We start from the raw sequence: 18,540 nt of genomic DNA on the forward strand, positions 1-18,540 counted from the left end.
GGACAAGGCATGTTAATGTTCCATTCCATTAATGGCACATCTGTTTGCGTTGCCTGTTGTTGCTATGGCAGCAGTGAAGTTAGGGAGCTCGAACATGAACCATTTCACCACCCTGAATTTCAGGAGTGCTTGGCTTGCACAGCTGATGAACTTCTGTCGGAAACATCCTGCTTCTCCGGCTTCCCAAGGCATTTGGTCACATCCGCATTTTCTGGGAAGGCACTGGAGGCAGCGTGGAAAGATGTGCTTACTGGGATCACGTGTGTAGCAGGAAGTGCTCACTCTCTAGGGCTGCTGGCCGCCCTCACTCAATAGCCAGTGGGTAGGAACCGGCAATGACTAAACCTGTTGGGTGTCATCATCAGCATTCTGAAAGGTCAACTGCAGAAGTGTCTGGGCAAGAGAACCTCGTCTGGGCGAGAGAACCGTTATGACCGTGGACACGTTCCCTTACGTGGGCCTTGTTAAGATGCAGAAACAGACACACATGTAATACTGTACTTGTGAGGTCTTTCTGCCGTGACTCGATAACAAATGAACCATATTCATAGTCTTCTAATGTCAGGGACAGAAACAACAGTAGAGACGGGGACTGAAATAGAGCCAGATATGGGAGACAGGAGGAACATGGAAGGTATGGTGTAAAAGCAGTGTGATTCTGGGCACAGGGCACGGTGGAGGTGGTATTGTTCTGGGCACAGGGCACGGTGGAGGTGGTATCATTCTGGGCACAGGACGTGGTGGAGGTGTTATTGTTCTGGGCACAGGGCACGGTGGAGGTGGTATTGTTCTGGGCACAGGGCACGGTGGAGGTGGTATTGTTCTGGGCACAGGGCGTGGTGGAGGTGTTATCGTTCTGGGCACAGGGCACGGTGGAGGTGGTATCATTCTGGGCACAGGGTGTGGTGGAGGTGTTATTGTTCTGGGCACAGGGCGTGGTGGAGGTGATATTGTTCTGGGCACAGGGCACGGTGGAGGTGGTATTGTTCTGGGCACAGGGCGTGGTGGAGGTGGTATTGTTCTGGGCACAGGGCGTGGTGGAGGTGGTATCATTCTGGGCACAGGGTGTGGTGGAGGTGTTATTGTTCTGGGCACAGGGCACGGTGGAGGTGGTATCATTCTGGGCACAGGGCACGGTGGAGGTGGTATTGTTCTGGGCACAGGGCGTGGTGGAGGTGGTATTGTTCTGGGCACAGGGCACAGTGAAGCAGAGATGGCACCAGAGAGTAGGGTGTGGTAGGTGGCATCTTCTACACCAAAGACAATAGGCAGAGTGCTGGCAGATATGGAGATACATACAGACTGAGAGACCCCTGGGCAATAGACACCTAGTTCCTCTTACATAAGGTACTGGGGAGTCCTGGTGGTTGGCCAACATGGAGGTATCAGGACCCAAAAGCGATGAGACACCAGGGTGTACCTAGAGCAACCCTCCTCTGTGCCGGTAGTCTTCTGCTTCCTCAGGAAGCACGGCGAAGTCCACCTGCTGCATGGTGGGTGGTCAGTTATTCTCTCGCAATGACATCTAGGCAGGAAGCAAATGCAGGAAGTGGAAACAAAGGTATCAATACATAAACATGCACAGTAAATGGATGAGATTATACATACACGTCATACGTAGGAATCAAAGGTATGCAGGTGACGACAACAGTGATGAACCAGACTAACAAGGGTAACCAGGGTAACCAGGGTAACCAGGGTAACGCCTGGGAGCGATAGAAGGTGGGTAAGAATATGACAACGTGAGTTGAAAGCAGAACAAAATTAAAATGTAATGCACAGATGTCGCCGTGGGAACCACGATGCCAGTGGAGGGGCAACCGTGACACACACACACACACACACACACACAAAAGATCTGAGAGGTTACAAATATTGCAAACAAATATGTTTTGTCCTTGCAAAAAGAACAAAACACATGCACACAAACACACAATGACCAAAACATTGTCCTTACAACATTCATCATTCATGTTGTTTATTTATTTATTTATTTATATTGGTTTTGATTACTTTTAGTTTCTTTTGGCTTAAGAGAGAACAGAACATGCTGTGTGTATGGATGTGTGTGTGTGTGTGTGTGTGTGTGTGTGTGTGTGTGTGTGTGTGTGTGTGTGTGTGTGTGTGTGTGTGTGTGTGTGTGTGTGTGTGTGTGTGTGTGTGTGAGACTGTGAGCATGCTTGCGCACCCGTGTGTGTGAATGTGTGAGGTCAGAGTGTTTTTGTTTTGCAACATGCATAAGTACAAATGTAACTGATGCTTTTAAAAAGCACTAAAAGTGCGGAGACTGAAAACAGGATGTGAAGAGCAGGAAACGAAAGAAATAAACATGTGAATCAGTGAGAAGAGAGAGAGAGAGTGATGGAATGATAGATGTAGGAGGATGACATGTGAACGGAGAGAGAGGAGCTCAGGTGTAGGAGTGTGTGGGTGAGGAAGACAGACTAGCAGAGAGAGAGAGAGAGAGAGAGAGAGAGTACTGGAGAGAGAGAGTGGGAGAGTGAACGAAGGGAGATGGGAAGAGAATGGGAGAGGTGATAGAATTAGAGTGGCACAGAGAGAAAGAGAAGCAGATGGGGAGAGAGAGAGAGAGAGAGAGAGAGGGGGAGAGAGAGAGATGCTCTTGTGCCTGCCGAGTTGCTGTGTGGTACATCACAATGCTGGTGAGTGCCTAATGCTGTTTATTTCATATAGAACAGAATGTGGATGCAGAAAAATTGTAACATGTGGGAAAGAGGCCACTATAATAAAAGAGGCCACTATAATAAAACACATTGTGTTTACCTCTCTATCTATCTCTCTCTATCTCTATCTATCTCTCTCTATCTATCTATCTATCTCTCTCTCGCTCTCACACACACACGTTGCCATCTAGTAGCTAACTACAGAAGTTGCTTATTTCAGATGCACTCGTCTGCTCATAAATACTGATATCAATGTTTGTGTGCATGTGTGTGTCTCTTTACAACAGCCTCTCCTCAGTTTTTTCTGTATCACTTTTGTGTTTTTGACCTCAGTGACGTGCACTGCTCTGAACGCCCTGACAAACAGGCACTTTATACACTGAGTGAGGCTATAAACAGCTATAACTGTTTGACTGGCCCTCTGTAGACTGAGTGACCCTATAAACAGTAGTAACAGTACTATAAGGTCTGCACCTCATGAATAATCTCAGATGGGCTAATCCCAGCAGCACTAGGCCTTTCTTACTGTGCCACTGTCTCTGTTCAGACATGCTTGGACCTGGACCAATATGAGCCTCGAGGTGAAGAGTCACCATGGAGACCTCCATAATAAGCACCAATGAGAACGGCATTCTCATACTGCAAATGAACCCCAATGAGGGTAATCAGTTAATCAGCCTGGCAAGCAGCCAGTAAAATTAAAAAAACATGTGCAAATTAATCAATCAGACAACTGATTAAAATGAAACAATCAAGACATCAATAAATCAATCAGTTAAAGTGTCAATAAAACAACCAATCAAACGTTAGTCTGTACACACTTAACTCAACAATTTAGGATTTAATTTGTCTTGCTGAGATTAGATTTAATCTGTGGATCAGTGATGTGTATGTTGTGGATAGACGTGGGCATTATAATCAGGGTCACATGACGTTGCACAAAGCTACTGCCCTTGATAATGCTATTGGCCAGGAGCTGGAACTGACCAATGAGGAACAGATTTTGTTGTAGAGGAATGTTCACCTTCTCCCACGTACATTCGAGAATAAGCAAAATGACAAATATTTAAAAACAAAATGAAATGTATCATCAAGAATAACTCTAAGTAACACGTTCGTGTAGAGAGGGAACAGAGGCTGATGATGGTGCATCTTTAAATACCCAATAGGGTTCTTTAAAAGTGTGAAATCCTTGTCTTTGTTGATTGGTTTGCTCTAATTTTCCTAACTTACTTTAATTCTCTATTTTACCACTAGGCGTCCTGCCATCTTTTTGGATAACTCATTTGCCCTTGGAGAACTCAAATAATGTAATTTACCAGAGTCAGCTGGTCAGCTAGCTAATGCGAAAACAACAATGCCACAGCAGATAAGACCCACGTGTCGGGTCAGACTAATTTCAGCGATGTCTTCCCTTTCTTCCCTTGTCAGCATGGACGCATTTAGCTCTTAAATATGTACAGAGAGTTCGGTACGGCCTGGTATGAGCTATATCTATTAGTCAGATTTACTGGCCTTTTCTTGGGTTTTGGAATATGTTTACCTCATCTCTTCCTGAGAGCGATGGGTACAGTTCAGCACACTGCTGGTGCCCAGGAACATCTCTACTCACACACACACAGCTCAATTCAGCCTCTACTCACACACACACACAGCTCAATTCAGCCTCTACTCACACACACACAGCTCAATTCAGTGCTTCAGCACAATAACATAGAAATGGATTGTGCACAGTAGTATAAAAGTAGAAAATGTATATTCTAAATATTATTCCACATTCTCCCCCTTTTGAACATCGATCACAATCTTTTTTTTGATGATGGAAGTATTTTCCAATAGTCATCTATCAGTATGCTCAATAACTAGAATAATCAGTTAAACATTGATTATTATACATAGAACAAATTTGCTAACCAAATAAATCAGTTAAGGCTTCATATCCAGTCTTTCCCTAGAGATGGATGAATGTCTCTCTTCACTTTTCCAATCAAAATAAGAAAATTCCTGTCTTACTGGCTCACACGGTAGTGAATTCATCACATGAAATCAGTAATGGAACTTGAAGGTCCTTCTGAAATACAATAAATATTATGAGGCACTATAATCTTATGAAGGATCGTTATACTCAAGTAAGAATCTTCCACACATTTGTTTCCAATGCTGTAGTCATTTGCATTGATATTCCAAGATCAGTAAGTAGAAAGATACTGTCACTCAGAAGACCACCATGAAACTGTAATTTTTTTTCATCTGATTTGTGTTACACTTTATTGTAAGTCATGCAATTGGACTGCAGCTCCAAATGTTGTGGTTTCATCATCACCTTTCAGTGACCTAATGTCCCCACAGTCTAGGGGCCCAACTGTTTGGTATCACATATTCTCTTGATACGAGCCCTGATTCTTTTCTTAACTTCTTCTACCTCTTGGGGTTTCACACCGGTCAGAGCGTCTCTCTGGAGGTCAGAGTAGAGTAGTACCACTTCACTCTGTCCACAGTTGGATGTGTCTTTAGATCTTCAATGACCTACTGGGTTCTTCAAATGGATTGCAGTGCCTAATGCTACCTTTGAAGCGTCTTCAACTACCACTACCATTTTCCCTTTCTTTTCTGTCATATCAATACTGTCTATGTAGATGAGTTCAATTGGACCTGAGGGACCTGTGTGTCCAATTTGGGGATGAAATGTTTATATACACAATGTTTCCTATAGGTTTCACAGTTAGAAACTATATGGTAAATTGTTGGTGAAAGGCTGGTGAAGGTGAAAACCAATGTTGTTCATTATAATTTACAGGATTGGTCACTTCTCATTGTCGATGTCTTTTCTGTTGTGTCTTCTTCTTTGTTGCCCTTTCATGTAGTTGCTTTTGGTCACGGTATGTTTCTTTTCTTCTTGTAGTGGTCCTCCTACATCTGACGTCTTGGTGTTCCTAATGGTAAGAGGAGGCTGATGGTAGGCAGCCATTATTCTCCTTTTGGTCTTCTGGTGCTTGCGCATTTCTACATGAAGAGATTTATTTTAGGCCATGTGAAGCTTCACCCTCTGCCCCACCATTGGTTGTCCAATCTCAGGAAGTTCTCACCATGCCTTCAAATATCATGTCTCCTTCTATTGCTGCCTCTTCTTCTTTTATTAGTAGACAGGTGCCTGTATAAGGTGAGCGTGAGGTGAGCGTGTGGGAGTTGCTCCCACGTGGTGAGTGTGAGGTGATTGTGTGGGAGTTGTTCTCACGTGGTGAGTGTGAGGTGAGCGTGTGGAAGTTGTTCTCACGTGGTGAGTGTGAGGTGAGCGTGTGGAAGTTGCTCCCACATGGTGAGCGTGAGGTGAGCGTGTGGGAGTTGCTCTCACGTGGTGAGTGTGAGGTGATTGTGTGGGAGTTGCTCTCACGTGTGAGTGTGAAGTGAGCGTGTGGGAGTTGCTCTCACGTGTGAGTGTGAGGTGATTGTGTGGGAGTTGCTCTCACGTGGTGAGTGTGAGGTGATTGTGTGGGAGTTGCTCTCACGTGGTGAGTGTGAGGTGAGCGTGTGGGAGTTGCTCTCACGTGGTGAGTGTGAGGTGATTGTGTGGGAGTTGCTCTCACGTGGTGAGTGTGAGGTGATTGTGTGGGAGTTGCTCTCACGTGTGAGTGTGAGGTGAGCGTGTGGGAGTTGCTCTCACGTGGTAAGTGTGAGGTGATTGTGTGAGAGTTGCTCTCACGTGTGAGTGTGAGGTGAGCGTGTGGGAGTTGCTCTCACGTGGTGAGTGTGAGGTGATTGTGTGGGAGTTGCTCTCACGTGTGAGTGTGAGGTGAGCGTGTGGGAGTTGCTCTCACGTGGTGAGTGTGAGGTGATTGTGTGGGAGTTGCTCTCACGTGTGAGTGTGAGGTGAGCGTGTGGGAGTTGCTCTCACGTGTGAGTGTGAGGTGAGCGTATGGGAGTTTCTCTCACGTGGTGAGGGTGAGGTGATTGTGTGGGAGTTGCTCTCACGTGTGAGTGTGAGGTGAGCGTGTGGGAGTTGCTCCTGAGATGTCCAGCTGTTGCGTCTGGTTCTGAAGATTCCACTTCTTTTGCCTTTTCTTCCACTCTCTTTTTCGTCTTGATCAGTCAGCGTTTCTTCTTTATGCTCTTTCTCCTCTCATTTTACCTCTTTCTCAACTTTTCTGGATCTATTGGGGTTTTGTTTTATTTGCCGTTCAGTTTCTAAGGGGTCACAAATGCCAGCTTTCAGCCACTTAAAGTCAGTCAGCCTTACGTTTTTTGTTTTGCCTAATGATGTCATTCATTTCTGACGGATGGCCGTGGATGGATATGGAGAGGAGCCTAACAAGGAGCCATACAGGAGCCTAACAAGGAGCCATACAGTTGCCTAATTTCTCTTATTTTTTCCACTAGGTTCACCATCTTAATGAACTGTGTCACTGTTATCAATATGCAGATTACAATCATTCCAAACATGTCAGCCACTAATTCTCTTGAATTGCTGCCAAAGTCTCCACATACATCCCCTGTATGAATCTCCTCCGCTCCGTCATCTGAACAGGGCGTTTCAAACCAAAATACTCCATCATGCAGCAACACAATGCAGTGACAAATATTACGATACAAACAATACAATGACAAACACTCAATGGACGCAACACAAAATCACAAGGCCTATTACTCATAAAACATTAATTCTACCCACTAAGAGAAACCTGAATAAACCAGAATTGGAATAGACACTATGAACTGCCTACAGGTTCACCAAAATAGACATTTTAACCACCTGCATCCGTGTGCTTTTCTTAACTCTGCTCCACAGCAGGAATTCCAGCCACCAATTTCAGGCAGTGAGGCTAAATTTCACACTCCCGCTCCATGTGTCTGCCCACAGACTATAAGCTTATTTGTACATCGGTTGCTCACCTTTGTCTCACACCAACATCAAGTCTTTGCTCCTCCAGGAGGTCTTCGCTGTCAGTGGGCTGTCTACACAGGCAGGAGAATCACTGCTACTTACACTGAATTTCAAAACTCACCTTTTCGCTGTAGTGTGCGGCGATTCCTCTCCCACCCAGACAGCCTATGACATGAGGCAAGGAAGAGGTGGACACATTCACTGGGTAGAGTGAGATTTCTGAAGTGCACATCCAGTATCGTAGTCATCAGAACAGTCCAGGGTCAATCCGTCAACATGTATAACAGACCGAGACACAGTGAGCAACACATATAACAAGCAGACTAACAAAAAGACAAGCTAAAGATAACAACAGCGATATGAAGGACACAAACAACGAACGTGCCATTGAGGCAGCAGAACAAGCCTACGCACTGTAACCAAGAGAAAACACAGGTTATAAATGCACAAGGCTAACGAGGAGCTAAACTAAACAAACGTGTAACTAATTACCAGAGGTGGAGGACTAAACCAGGAGCCATGACAACTCAAATGAAAACACTGAGGACATGGAGGATGAACATGGAGAATGAGAGAAGACGTGAATCAAAGAATGAGTTGACAAAGGAGGTCAGTCTCGAGAGCAAACCTGACTGGCGTATATACCTTACAGGATCTTCTAAAGGTGAGGCATCCAGTTCTTCTATTGGCTTCCTCTAATTTTCCAAACTCCATTTAATTGTCTTCTTTATTTCCCAGAAGATGTCCAAGGATGCTTTAACTCAGTTATGTAGCCTATATCTCAGTACACTGTTCCATCTCAAACACACACTAACCTTAGCTTACAGTATTCTCTCATGCTTCGATAAATGTCAAACTTATTAAAAGTCAGTATGGTGTATCTGTGTTCTTCTCTCTCTCTCTCTCTCTCTCTCTCTTTCTGGTACTCCTGGACTCAGAGACTCACACAGGAGAGTATAGGATTGTGTTGGCCTCAGCCCCAAGGCAAACATTCAGGTGGTAAGTGAGCAGAGTTCACACTACAGCCTGACCTGAATGGCTACACGTACTGCAACATAGTGCAACACAGCACGAACACCTGGTCCAGCCCAGGAGGATGTGAGTTCCCTCGAGTCTCAGTCCTACGGTTTCTTCCTTAATCCGCCCAGGGAGTTTTGACTTGTCACTGCCACATCTGGCCGGCTCATTAGGGACCTGGACCAAAACATCCTGCCATGTGTCAATGCATGTCATAAAAAGCTATAGGTAAATGAATTTGACTTGACTTGGCCTACGTGGCGTAGAGGGGGACCAGTCAGCAACACTGTGCTAACATGCCGGCATTGCCCGCAAATGGAACTCTACCCCTAACCTGCCTCTAGCATCACTACTGGGTGTGCTACTGGGTACAGTGATGGCTGTGTTTCTGTACTGAAGGAGAATAACCGAGAGAGGGAGAGGGAAGACTTAGGAATTAAAGGTGGAGGAGTTTAGAACTTAATGTGAATCTCAGAACTTTAACATCTTGCTCTTGAACAGCTAGATCCACTACACTTGATCCCATGCACTGTTGTTTATCATTATTCTCACTCTTATCCCCTGCAATAGGTCCCAATGGTAATTAGGAAGCTGTGTGTGTAGGATGTGTCATACCGATAAATAATGCACCATGTTAAAAGATCAGTTATTTTTAACATACTGCAAGTGATTAAAGTGTGTGTGTGTGTGTGTGTGCGCTCGTGAGTTTGTGTGAGCATGTGTGTGTGTGTGTGTGTGTGTGTGTGTGTGTGTGTGTGTGTGTGTGTGAGTGTGTGTGTGTGTCTGTGTGTGTGCGAGTGTGTACGCGCCAATATATTCTGGTGTGTCAAAGGTACCTAATAGGGGGGGTCACACCTTTGGTATATTTGACACTAGCTCGGACTCCACAGTGTAAAACACAAAACATACTGGATTAACTGAGGAGTTTCTTTCAGTGTAGTGCTGCAGTGCATCAGAGGATATGGGCAAATACCATTTCAGTCATCTGAGGATATAGGGAGATACCATGCCATTTAATATGATTATTTTGTTATCTATTGTGTTAACACGTTAAAAAAGAAATGAAAGAGGACTCTAGATCACATCATAACATCAACATTATAGAAATGCATAGATAAAATTGTTTAAAAACATTTAGATAGAATTATCCAGTGTTTAGGAAAGCGAGAAGATAAGAGTATGCAAACATGTGATATTCTGCTGTGCTCGATCCCAAACCCAAAGATGCCGAATTTTCTTGCGGCTACTGAGAAGAAAAAAAAAACGAGATGCGTTTCATTGTCCTGCCTGCAGGTGGAGCTGTAACACTGCGGAACTAATGAACCGCAGCAGCATGTGAACAGGGCAGAGGGGGACGGGAGAGATGGAGGTGATGAGTGGTTGGAGCAGGTGGTGGGGACGGAGCAAAAAGAAGACAAAAAGCGAGGGGGCATTAAAGATAAAAAATGAGAGAGAGAGAGAGAGAGAGAGAGAGAGAGAGAGAGAGAGAGAGAGAGAGAGCAAAGAGTCCAAAAAGGCATCAAACTGCATTAAAATGGCGAGCTGTCATTAAACCGGTGTGTGTCATCCTTTTTTGAGAGTCTGGTTTGTCGGGCCGTGCAGTGACTGCAGTCCCCCCGTCTGGCCCCTGGTCCTGCATCACTAACGGATGTTTCACGCCGCACTGCCGAGTGCAGCGCTGTGCGCTTCAGATATGCACGTCAACGCCTTCATTACTGCTCGAATATTCACAGCTTTAGGTTAGCAAATATTCAGATCGTCAGCTCTTCTGCAGAAGAGAAGACCACGTGCGTGTAGCACGTTTCTACAGCTAGTGCACAGGAACGTGAAGATCTTGCAGGGTTATTTAACGATAAACAAATAATAATGCCGTAAGCAAAATAATAACACGTGTTCTATTGTAGTTCATTCTGTTGTATTATGTGCTGTTCTATTCTTAGCAATCACTGCACCGCCACTGTTCAAATGGTCAGCGATGCAGCTGGGTCATTCCGGTGGACGGATTGTCCTGTTAACGGCTCAAGCTTTTCTGCTGATGCTGGTATAAAGGTATTCGATATAAGTAATAATCAATGTGTCTCTGTGTGTGTTTTACCATTATCCCTTTTTAGTGCTTTTGACAAATAGGTAGCACAGAATAAGTACGAATCCACAGAAAAGACTGGTGGGGCCACAGTGGACATCAAGACAGGAAATGAATTCATGAAGTCATCTGTAACACACTGCGGTTATGATAGTGTTCTCTCTTTCACTTTATATATCTGTACTGCTCAACAATGACAAGTTATGAATAAAACTTGCGTTGATTTACGTTCTCCAAATCACAAATCTATCAGGTTACTTTATCAGGTTACTCAGGAACACAAGAATTACGGACGCGTCGACAGATATCAGCCCTCAAACGGAACTCTCGTTGAGAGAATCCCTACAGCTATTTTGCTGTGTTGGGGTGATTACTGAAGTTCTACTCGTTTGCTCCAACTCCAGCGATGTTCAGTAGATCCTGCTCGCATCCCACTAGCGAGCTGTGGAGAAGGAAAGAACGCGCCAGGGCGGAGGCGCGCAGGTCATCACTATGTTTAGTGTGCGGGTGGGCGGTCGATGGGCGCATGGTTATACAACTCACTTGCAGCAAGCCGCTCTCGTGTATACGTCGTATGTAAGTTGTGTCTGCAAAACCAACTCCGCAAGAAAAAAAAACAGTAAAAAAAGCTTTCTTTCTGAAGAGCAGGGGGAATTCTGCACGTGTCACGTGTCTGCGTATTTGATATAAGATTAGGATGCATTAATGCACTTTTATATCAAAACGGTCTGATGAATGTACAGTGTGCAGAGCAGCATGTAACCCATGGTACATGCCCAAGGGTGCGGAACATACGCCTAAACTCTGTTCAAGACGTTTCCCCATGTTCGACGTTGTGATCCTCCTAACGTACTCTCTCTCTCTCTCTCTCTCTCTCTCTCTCTCTCTCTCTCTCTCTCTCTCTCTCTCTCTTCTCTCTCTCTCTCTCTCTCTCTCTCTCTCTCTCTCTCTCTCTCTCTCTCACACACACACACACACACACACACACACACACACACACACACACACACACACACACACACACACACACAATTAATTGAATACCGCCATCACCTAAAATGTTTTGGGCGGAGTCATTCCAAGTTTGACCAATCAGACTTCGTTCCGCCTCCGATAGAGTATTGGAGGTGGTGGAATCTGAGCCCGATTTATAAAGGCAGTTTTCGCGTGCAGGATTTTCGGTCCGGCTACCCATACCCTTTAAGCCAAGACGGGCGACACTACCTCATACGCAAAACGCGAAGCTCGTCGGTATCGGAGAGCCCCTGTTGGCGTGTGGACTTCCAGTGAGTCTGAACAGAACCGAGCCGCGTGCGACGCCAATGCGCTGCACACAAGCGCTGTCCAGCCGCCAAGGTGCTGAAACGCACGCGTCGACTCTTCCCTGCGTGACGTAGTGGTGAGTAAAAAACCCAGGAATTCCTGCTTAGACCGCACATAGCGACTTTTTAATGTACGTTATTGCAGTAAGACAATATAAAGTTAAATGCAGATTAGCTGCCTAACGCGATGTGGTGACGTGAGATTTTAAACGAAGGAGGAGTCAGAGAAAGAGACCAGTAGGGCGTGTTAATCGCAGCTTTCGATTTGAGGAACATGGAAAGTGGAGTTCTCTCCGCCCCTTGCAGCGCAGAACTTGGCTTGCTGAATAAATGGAGTGGTAGTCTGAGAGAGAGAGAGAGAGAGAGAGAGAGAGAGAGAGAGAGAGAGAGAGAGAGAGAGAGAGAGAGGTGAGCAAGTTTAAGATTTCTACACTGCAGGTTAGTGGCGGGCGGTGAGCATGGGCTGTATCGGCTCCAAAACCCCAGTAGGTAAGACGCGGTCTTTAATTTCTGCTCCTCGTTTCTGAGCACGAAGAATGCGCGAGAGAAGCTTCAGGTGCTGAGCACGTCTAAAAGCGTGAAACCTAAGCCTGTCTCTCCCTCACCCCCTGGAGCTTATGCTTATTGTTTAGAATGAAGGCTGCGCACGCGGATTCTGCAAGCTTTGAATGTGTGTGTGTGTGTGTGTGTGTGTGTGTGTGTGTGTGTGTGTGTGTGTGTGTGTGTGTGTGTGTGTGTGTGTGTGCGTGTGTGTGTGTGTGAATTGTGGCTGGAATGCAGATAATGTCTGTATGTGTGTGTGTGTGTGTGTGTGTGTGTGTGTAATGCTGTCAGACGGAAACGGGAGGATGCGAATTTATGCTGGTGCTGTGCTTGCAAGCGCACGTTGCATTGCAACACCTAATAAATGCCTCGGGAACACTGTTCTGCATTTCCAAACCACAAAAGCGTAACGACGCATGTTATCCGCATGTTCTAACCTCTTTTAAGTGTTGCTGAGGGACACAATTCGCCCTCTCACGGACTTATCGCCACCATCGTCCCAATGAAAGGAGATATTGTTTACTCTGTTTTCCTGTCAATTACCCTCCATTAATCCTGCGACAGTGCACGCCCTCTCATCCGCGTGCGGCCCACGGCCAGGACTTGTCTGTTTCGCTCCGACTTTGAAACATGATTCGCGAGACGGGTGAGACTGGAGTTTATCCCAAACACTATAAATCATGCACGTCCGAAGAATTCTCCTCTCCTTCACATCCGCGAGCACAGAAAAGCGTGAAAATACGATGTTCCACTCTCAGGCGAAACAAACGACATGAGATCTATTTTCACAACCGCATCGATTATAACAGCATTGGCTAATCATTTATGACGTTACATTCTTTCAGGGCAGGTTACTAAAACACAGGGTAGTGTAAAGTATGCGGGCACATGCAATTGACGCAAAACTAAAACTCTTTTTTTCAAAGTGGACGAGAATATTTGTCATTTTGAGCTTGTCGAATTAAATCAAGTAGACACCAGACATCCCGACACTTTACTCTAATACTAATATGCTATTATGTTGATATAGTTAGGGCATTGATCTGATGATCAGCTCTAAAATCTCAAAACAAAAATGTACGATTTTATATAGGCCTACGTAGATAAAGTAGAAAGTACCTACTACATCACAAATGTTGAATATGTGTAAAACACAAATAATAATGTAAACCAAGATTTAGTTCATTTGTTTTAATTTCAATTGTTTCAAATTGTTAATTTGGTACATATAAATGTCATCCTGGATATCCTGGACTGTGGTGGGAATGTTATCCCTTCAGCTTGAGATGGCCTTGGCGTAATTACTCCCGCCTTTATGAGTTTGATCCCGGAAGAGACAGGCGCAGCACAGTTACCACGACAACGACAGGACCGAGCTCCTCTAAACGGTTCACTGCGAAATGTAAAAGTCAAACGCTGCTTAGAGGAAAGACGACACACACACACACACACACACACACACGCACTCACACACACACACACACACACACACACACACACACACACACACACACACACACACACACACACACACATTAAGTTTAGGTGAGGTCATTTCAGACACGCAGCAGTCTACAGATGGCCTGACCCGCTGGTGGCCACGAGCTTTTCCGTGTGCCTCGTTCTTCCTCCTGTTGCTCAGTGTGAAGCAACTAACCGGTCTGAGACCAGATGGGCGTGATACGGTCAACCGGTGAACACTGAGATTTGCCACATGGGTTCAAACATACCCGTAAGCTAGTTGTAGGCTAGCACAATTATTAATTTTTGCAAGTATTACTTATATTATCATCGTCATTATACTTATTATCATTCGCATTATTATTATTATGTAGTAGACATATATTAATTAATGTGCATTCGTATATCTCTTGCCAAACTTTACTTTACTGCCTTTACTTTTTCAACCTGTAAAACCTCCTCGGTGAGGTCGCTCCCCGCTGACTTCATGCAGAGATGTTTCCGCCGGTTCATGCACTTATGTACAGGTCGATCCTGTTAGCACATTTAAGCAAGCTGTAGAGAGAGACGGGAGAGGAATGAGACATTGAAACTAACTAAAGAACCACACATAGAGGCAAAGAAAGAAAGAAAGACCCCTATAGATCAGAGGACATGACACCTGGTGCGCAGTGTATTTCAGCTCGTGTTTGGGTCCAGTTCCTTCCACGGGTCAAGCCACGAGGCCATCACCTCAGCGGACACCGCACCACTTTCATCAGTGAAATGCCTGCAGTATATCGGATATCAACCAGCCCATAAACCTGCGATATAGAATTCTACAAGGGCAACCCAAGTGGCTAAAGAGAAGCGTGTCAACGAGGCTGTGGGGGGGGGGGGGGGGGGGGGGGGTAGATCAGGGGGGAGCGATAAAACACAGACCTGATTCAGAGAGGAACATTATTCCGTTCTTTAGTTTGGCCCAAGCGTCTTACGGGTGAACACAGGTCGCTATTTACGTGAACGCTTATTAACATAGCCTAATGATTTATATAATTTTAAGTTTCAATTACTTAAGCATTAAGCACAAAAAACATCGCATATTAAAATTTTTAATTAACAACTATTAGTTTGGCGTTAAATAGCCTAAATGACGCCAGAGACGGGGTCCTGAACAGCAAGTTAGTGTGTTAGTAAAGTACATGATGCTAACATGATGATGTCACCAGTGTTGTCTAATAAGACTTTTACAGTCTCGCCCCAGGAACATTCGAGCGCGACGGGCGCTCGTGGCGTTCATCCAGTAGGGTCCACGTGTCGGTGACGTCCGCGCCGTGAATCAGTTCAGACTATTTGGGGGCGCTCAAGCTGTTACATGAAGCCCAGAATGAAAGACTTCATGAAAGACAAACTTGTTTTTTTTTCAAAAAGGAAACAGACAAATTGACGGCAGGACAGTTAAGAAGGACAGAGACGGGTTTAATATGCCGGTGCATCTCTGGCCATCTCTAAAAGAAACACGAAACATTATGTCCCACTTTTGAATGCATGCATGATTGCATCAGGCGACTGCACGGGGCAATCCCCTACCATGGTAGCCCATTTAGAATTGACTATTTAAGTTCAGCTGAGCTTGGTACAGGAAAAATCTTACCACGATCTTCGTGAAGCAGTAAGTAAAATATGAGTTGACCTGAAAACCAGAATTTCCTGGCCTTGAGAGGTTTTGTTGATTTAAGAACCCGAAAAGAAATAACGTGTTATCGATTGGGTACCATGGCAGTGGACCGAGGGCGGTTGCTGCTCTGTTGTGTATACCACCGTGTTTTCCTCCCACAGTTGCGGGCGCGGATTGGGGCGCAGAGGGTTCGTTTTCTGACCTCGCGCTCTTGGGCAACTCACGGAGCAGTTTGTCACGCGACTCACGCGTGCCATTTGAGGACCTGGACCGTTACCTCGAGGTGCCAACGTCTTACTTGAAACCAGCTCTCTTTCTGTGATTCAGTGTACGGGGACAGCACACGTTCGTTCTTCTTTGTTTTCCATCGTCCACTTCTGTGTACCAACCGGCGCCTGAAGGGAAGCGAGCGGCTCCCACGCGTCAGTTGGGCCCTTAGAAAAGATGATCCGTATATAGAAGACATTGTTGTCTCGCTCCGGGGCCCGTTAGTCACGCGCGATGTCTTTCACTAGTATATGGAACAAGGGGCCGCCCGGTGATACTGTTGGACTCGTCAGTTCAGCCTGCAGTCTGTCGACATAGAGAGAGGGCGCCATTTATTTATATTGGTAATTGGAGATACCACCGTTTTATATGGCACATGACGATTGAACTATGATGTCTATCTGACGTTTATAGTCTGGCAAAAAACAACAACAAATGAACAAACAAAAAACCCTAGCATTATTGGTCGAATAAGACATGCAACATTATTTAAGTTTTTTTTATTTGAAAATAACTGAAAATGGGGTTTCAGGTCAAACAGAAAAAGTCTCAGTGGTGAGTCTCACAGCGAGTGGCTGCCTTTTCCAGTGTTTCCTTTTTGGTGTGTTTTTTTTTTCTCGAGTGCAAGATTTTTCCTCTGGGATCAATAAAGTATTTATCTATCTATTTATCTATTTCTATCTACCTCATGCGATAAAACTGATTGCGCTGCCTGGGGATTTAATTTGAGTTTCCAGCAAAACTCAGTAATTTCCACTTTTTAAAGTAACCTTTTTCCAGCCTTTCTGGTAATAATAAATACTGAATTAAGTAAACCATCTGAGTGGTTAGATACTTCATTTCGTCATCGGCTCCTCACCCTGAGTTTCATTAACCATCACTGTTCACCAGTTACTTTTCTAATTATTCACAAGTCATTCAAAGTAATTAGCAATTAATTTCTACCGATTTCCCTCAGTAGAATCTTCAGTGACGCCTTTTGTAATGGGTTTGCTTTGCCTTGAGCTAATGTCATTGAACTTCCACTCTGGTTTTTGTGGTTCATAGCCGTGTTCTAGTCATTGGCCTATTCCACTTGTAGCAGGGAATGCAGCGTGTTGTCTGTCGTTTGACTTTTGTTGTTGTCGTTTAGGTTACGTCGACTAGTTTGACAAAACTGAACTCCCCTGACCAGTGGATTTATGTTTACTTTCAGTCACTGCTTTAAGATACAGATTCAAAAATGAACGCTTTCTAGTCTTATGCAAATATAATACAAAGGGGTCAAGTGTTCAAGCGTAGACTGAAGACTCACCTGTTTGTTGAGTTCCAGAGCACTAACTCAGCTGATACCACTTGCCATTATTCATAAATTGTATGTCTGTCTATGGTTATTTTTGCTTCTTGGCAAACGTCTAACTTGCAAAACACTAGGTAATGATACTGACTCCTGTAGTTTAGTAGTAGTCTGACTCAATGGTGTCTTGAATTCTGGCCTATCAGTACTATTACCTAGGATGTATTCTGTGATCAGAAGCAAAGCACTTTGTAAGTCGCTCTGGATAAGAGCGTCTGCTAAATGCCGAAAATGTAAATGTAAAATGTGTTCCATCTGAATGATACGCGATATTATAAAGAACACAGAAACTGCTGGTGGAATGGGGAGTGCTGCATTTATTTTATTCATAAGAAGGCAAATAGTGGACTGTATTGGCTTTGGGTATATGTGTGTTTTTTCATAAAAAAAATTATTGTTGTATGACAGCACCAGAAATAAAAGAAAAACTATTTTAAGATAGAGGCAAGGTAACGGTTATTATATTCTATGTGATAATGGCTGTAGGTTAAAACACAACATTCAACAAGCTATACCCTCATCTTCTTTCAGTGATCCGCAGGGACTACAGTGTGTGGGTGTCACATGTTGGATAACCTTTTAAAGAGGCTTTACATGCGCAACTGAATCGCAGTCATCGATGTGGCGCATCTGACGTCATCTGAGAATCAAGCCGCGTAGCCTGGAGAAATTGTTCCATGGTGACCGGTTGCTATAGAAATGCTCGTTTTTTGAGAAGTTGCTCGACGAGAAAACGTTTTACGGACATAGGGGCGCGCGCGCGAGAGAGAGAGTGGTCCATCCACCGAACGGCTACGTGGCATGTCTGCGAGGACGGTCTCGCGCTGCACGGTGTTTTCCATGGAAAAGCTTCTCTTTCTCTGCGGCGCGAGCGGGGAGCCAGCCACGGTGGTGATTCACGTCTTCGTCTTTTGTTCGTCTTGCAGTCTTTATCTTTGCACGTGTGGGGTTGCGTGTTAATCCGAGAGAGCATTTGTCAACTTCTAACTTACAACGTAATGTAGACCGACATCGCTGGGCTCGTTTTGTTGAGCCGCGCTCGGAGGTCGCTGTCCAGTGCTGAAACGGAATCCTTCGATAACGGTGCTCTTCGGTATCATTCTACAGTATAAGCCGCGATATTCTCGGGCTTCCTTAACTTACTATAACCCTGATCCTTTATTCCGTCTTCAGTAAAACATTTTCAATAAGATACAACTGGTTTGTTATTGATCACCAGAAATCCGGTGGTCAATCGCACACCAGTTGGAGCAATCCGCGCACCTCAGAGCATCGTCGGTGATGACCGTGT

The 18,540-nt window shown here is 44.9% G+C and overlaps 1 protein-coding gene across 6 annotated transcripts in view; it reads left to right on the top strand.

Annotated features, from left to right (window-relative positions):
• Positions 1 to 11,795: 11,795 nt before the first annotated feature.
• Positions 11,796 to 18,540, top strand: part of fam131ab (family with sequence similarity 131 member Ab) — a 12,293-nt gene continuing 5,548 nt past the window's right edge. Inside the window, exons 1-3 of one of the 6 annotated variants that reach the window (XM_076976695.1) lie at positions 11,796 to 12,062; positions 12,424 to 12,474; positions 15,808 to 15,929. In XM_076976695.1, coding sequence (XP_076832810.1) covers positions 12,444 to 12,474; positions 15,808 to 15,929 — 153 coding nt within the window. In that variant the 5' untranslated portion in view covers positions 11,796 to 12,062; positions 12,424 to 12,443. Of the gene's footprint in view, positions 12,063 to 12,423; positions 12,475 to 15,807; positions 15,930 to 16,605; positions 18,141 to 18,162 lie in introns of those variants that run through there. The other 5 variants (XM_076976698.1, XM_076976699.1, XM_076976697.1 and 2 more) reach the window with 5 other exon arrangements.

Source organism: Brachyhypopomus gauderio, chromosome 16, assembly GCF_052324685.1.
Source record: "Brachyhypopomus gauderio isolate BG-103 chromosome 16, BGAUD_0.2, whole genome shotgun sequence".
NCBI classification, from domain to species: Eukaryota; Metazoa; Chordata; class Actinopteri; order Gymnotiformes; family Hypopomidae; genus Brachyhypopomus; species Brachyhypopomus gauderio.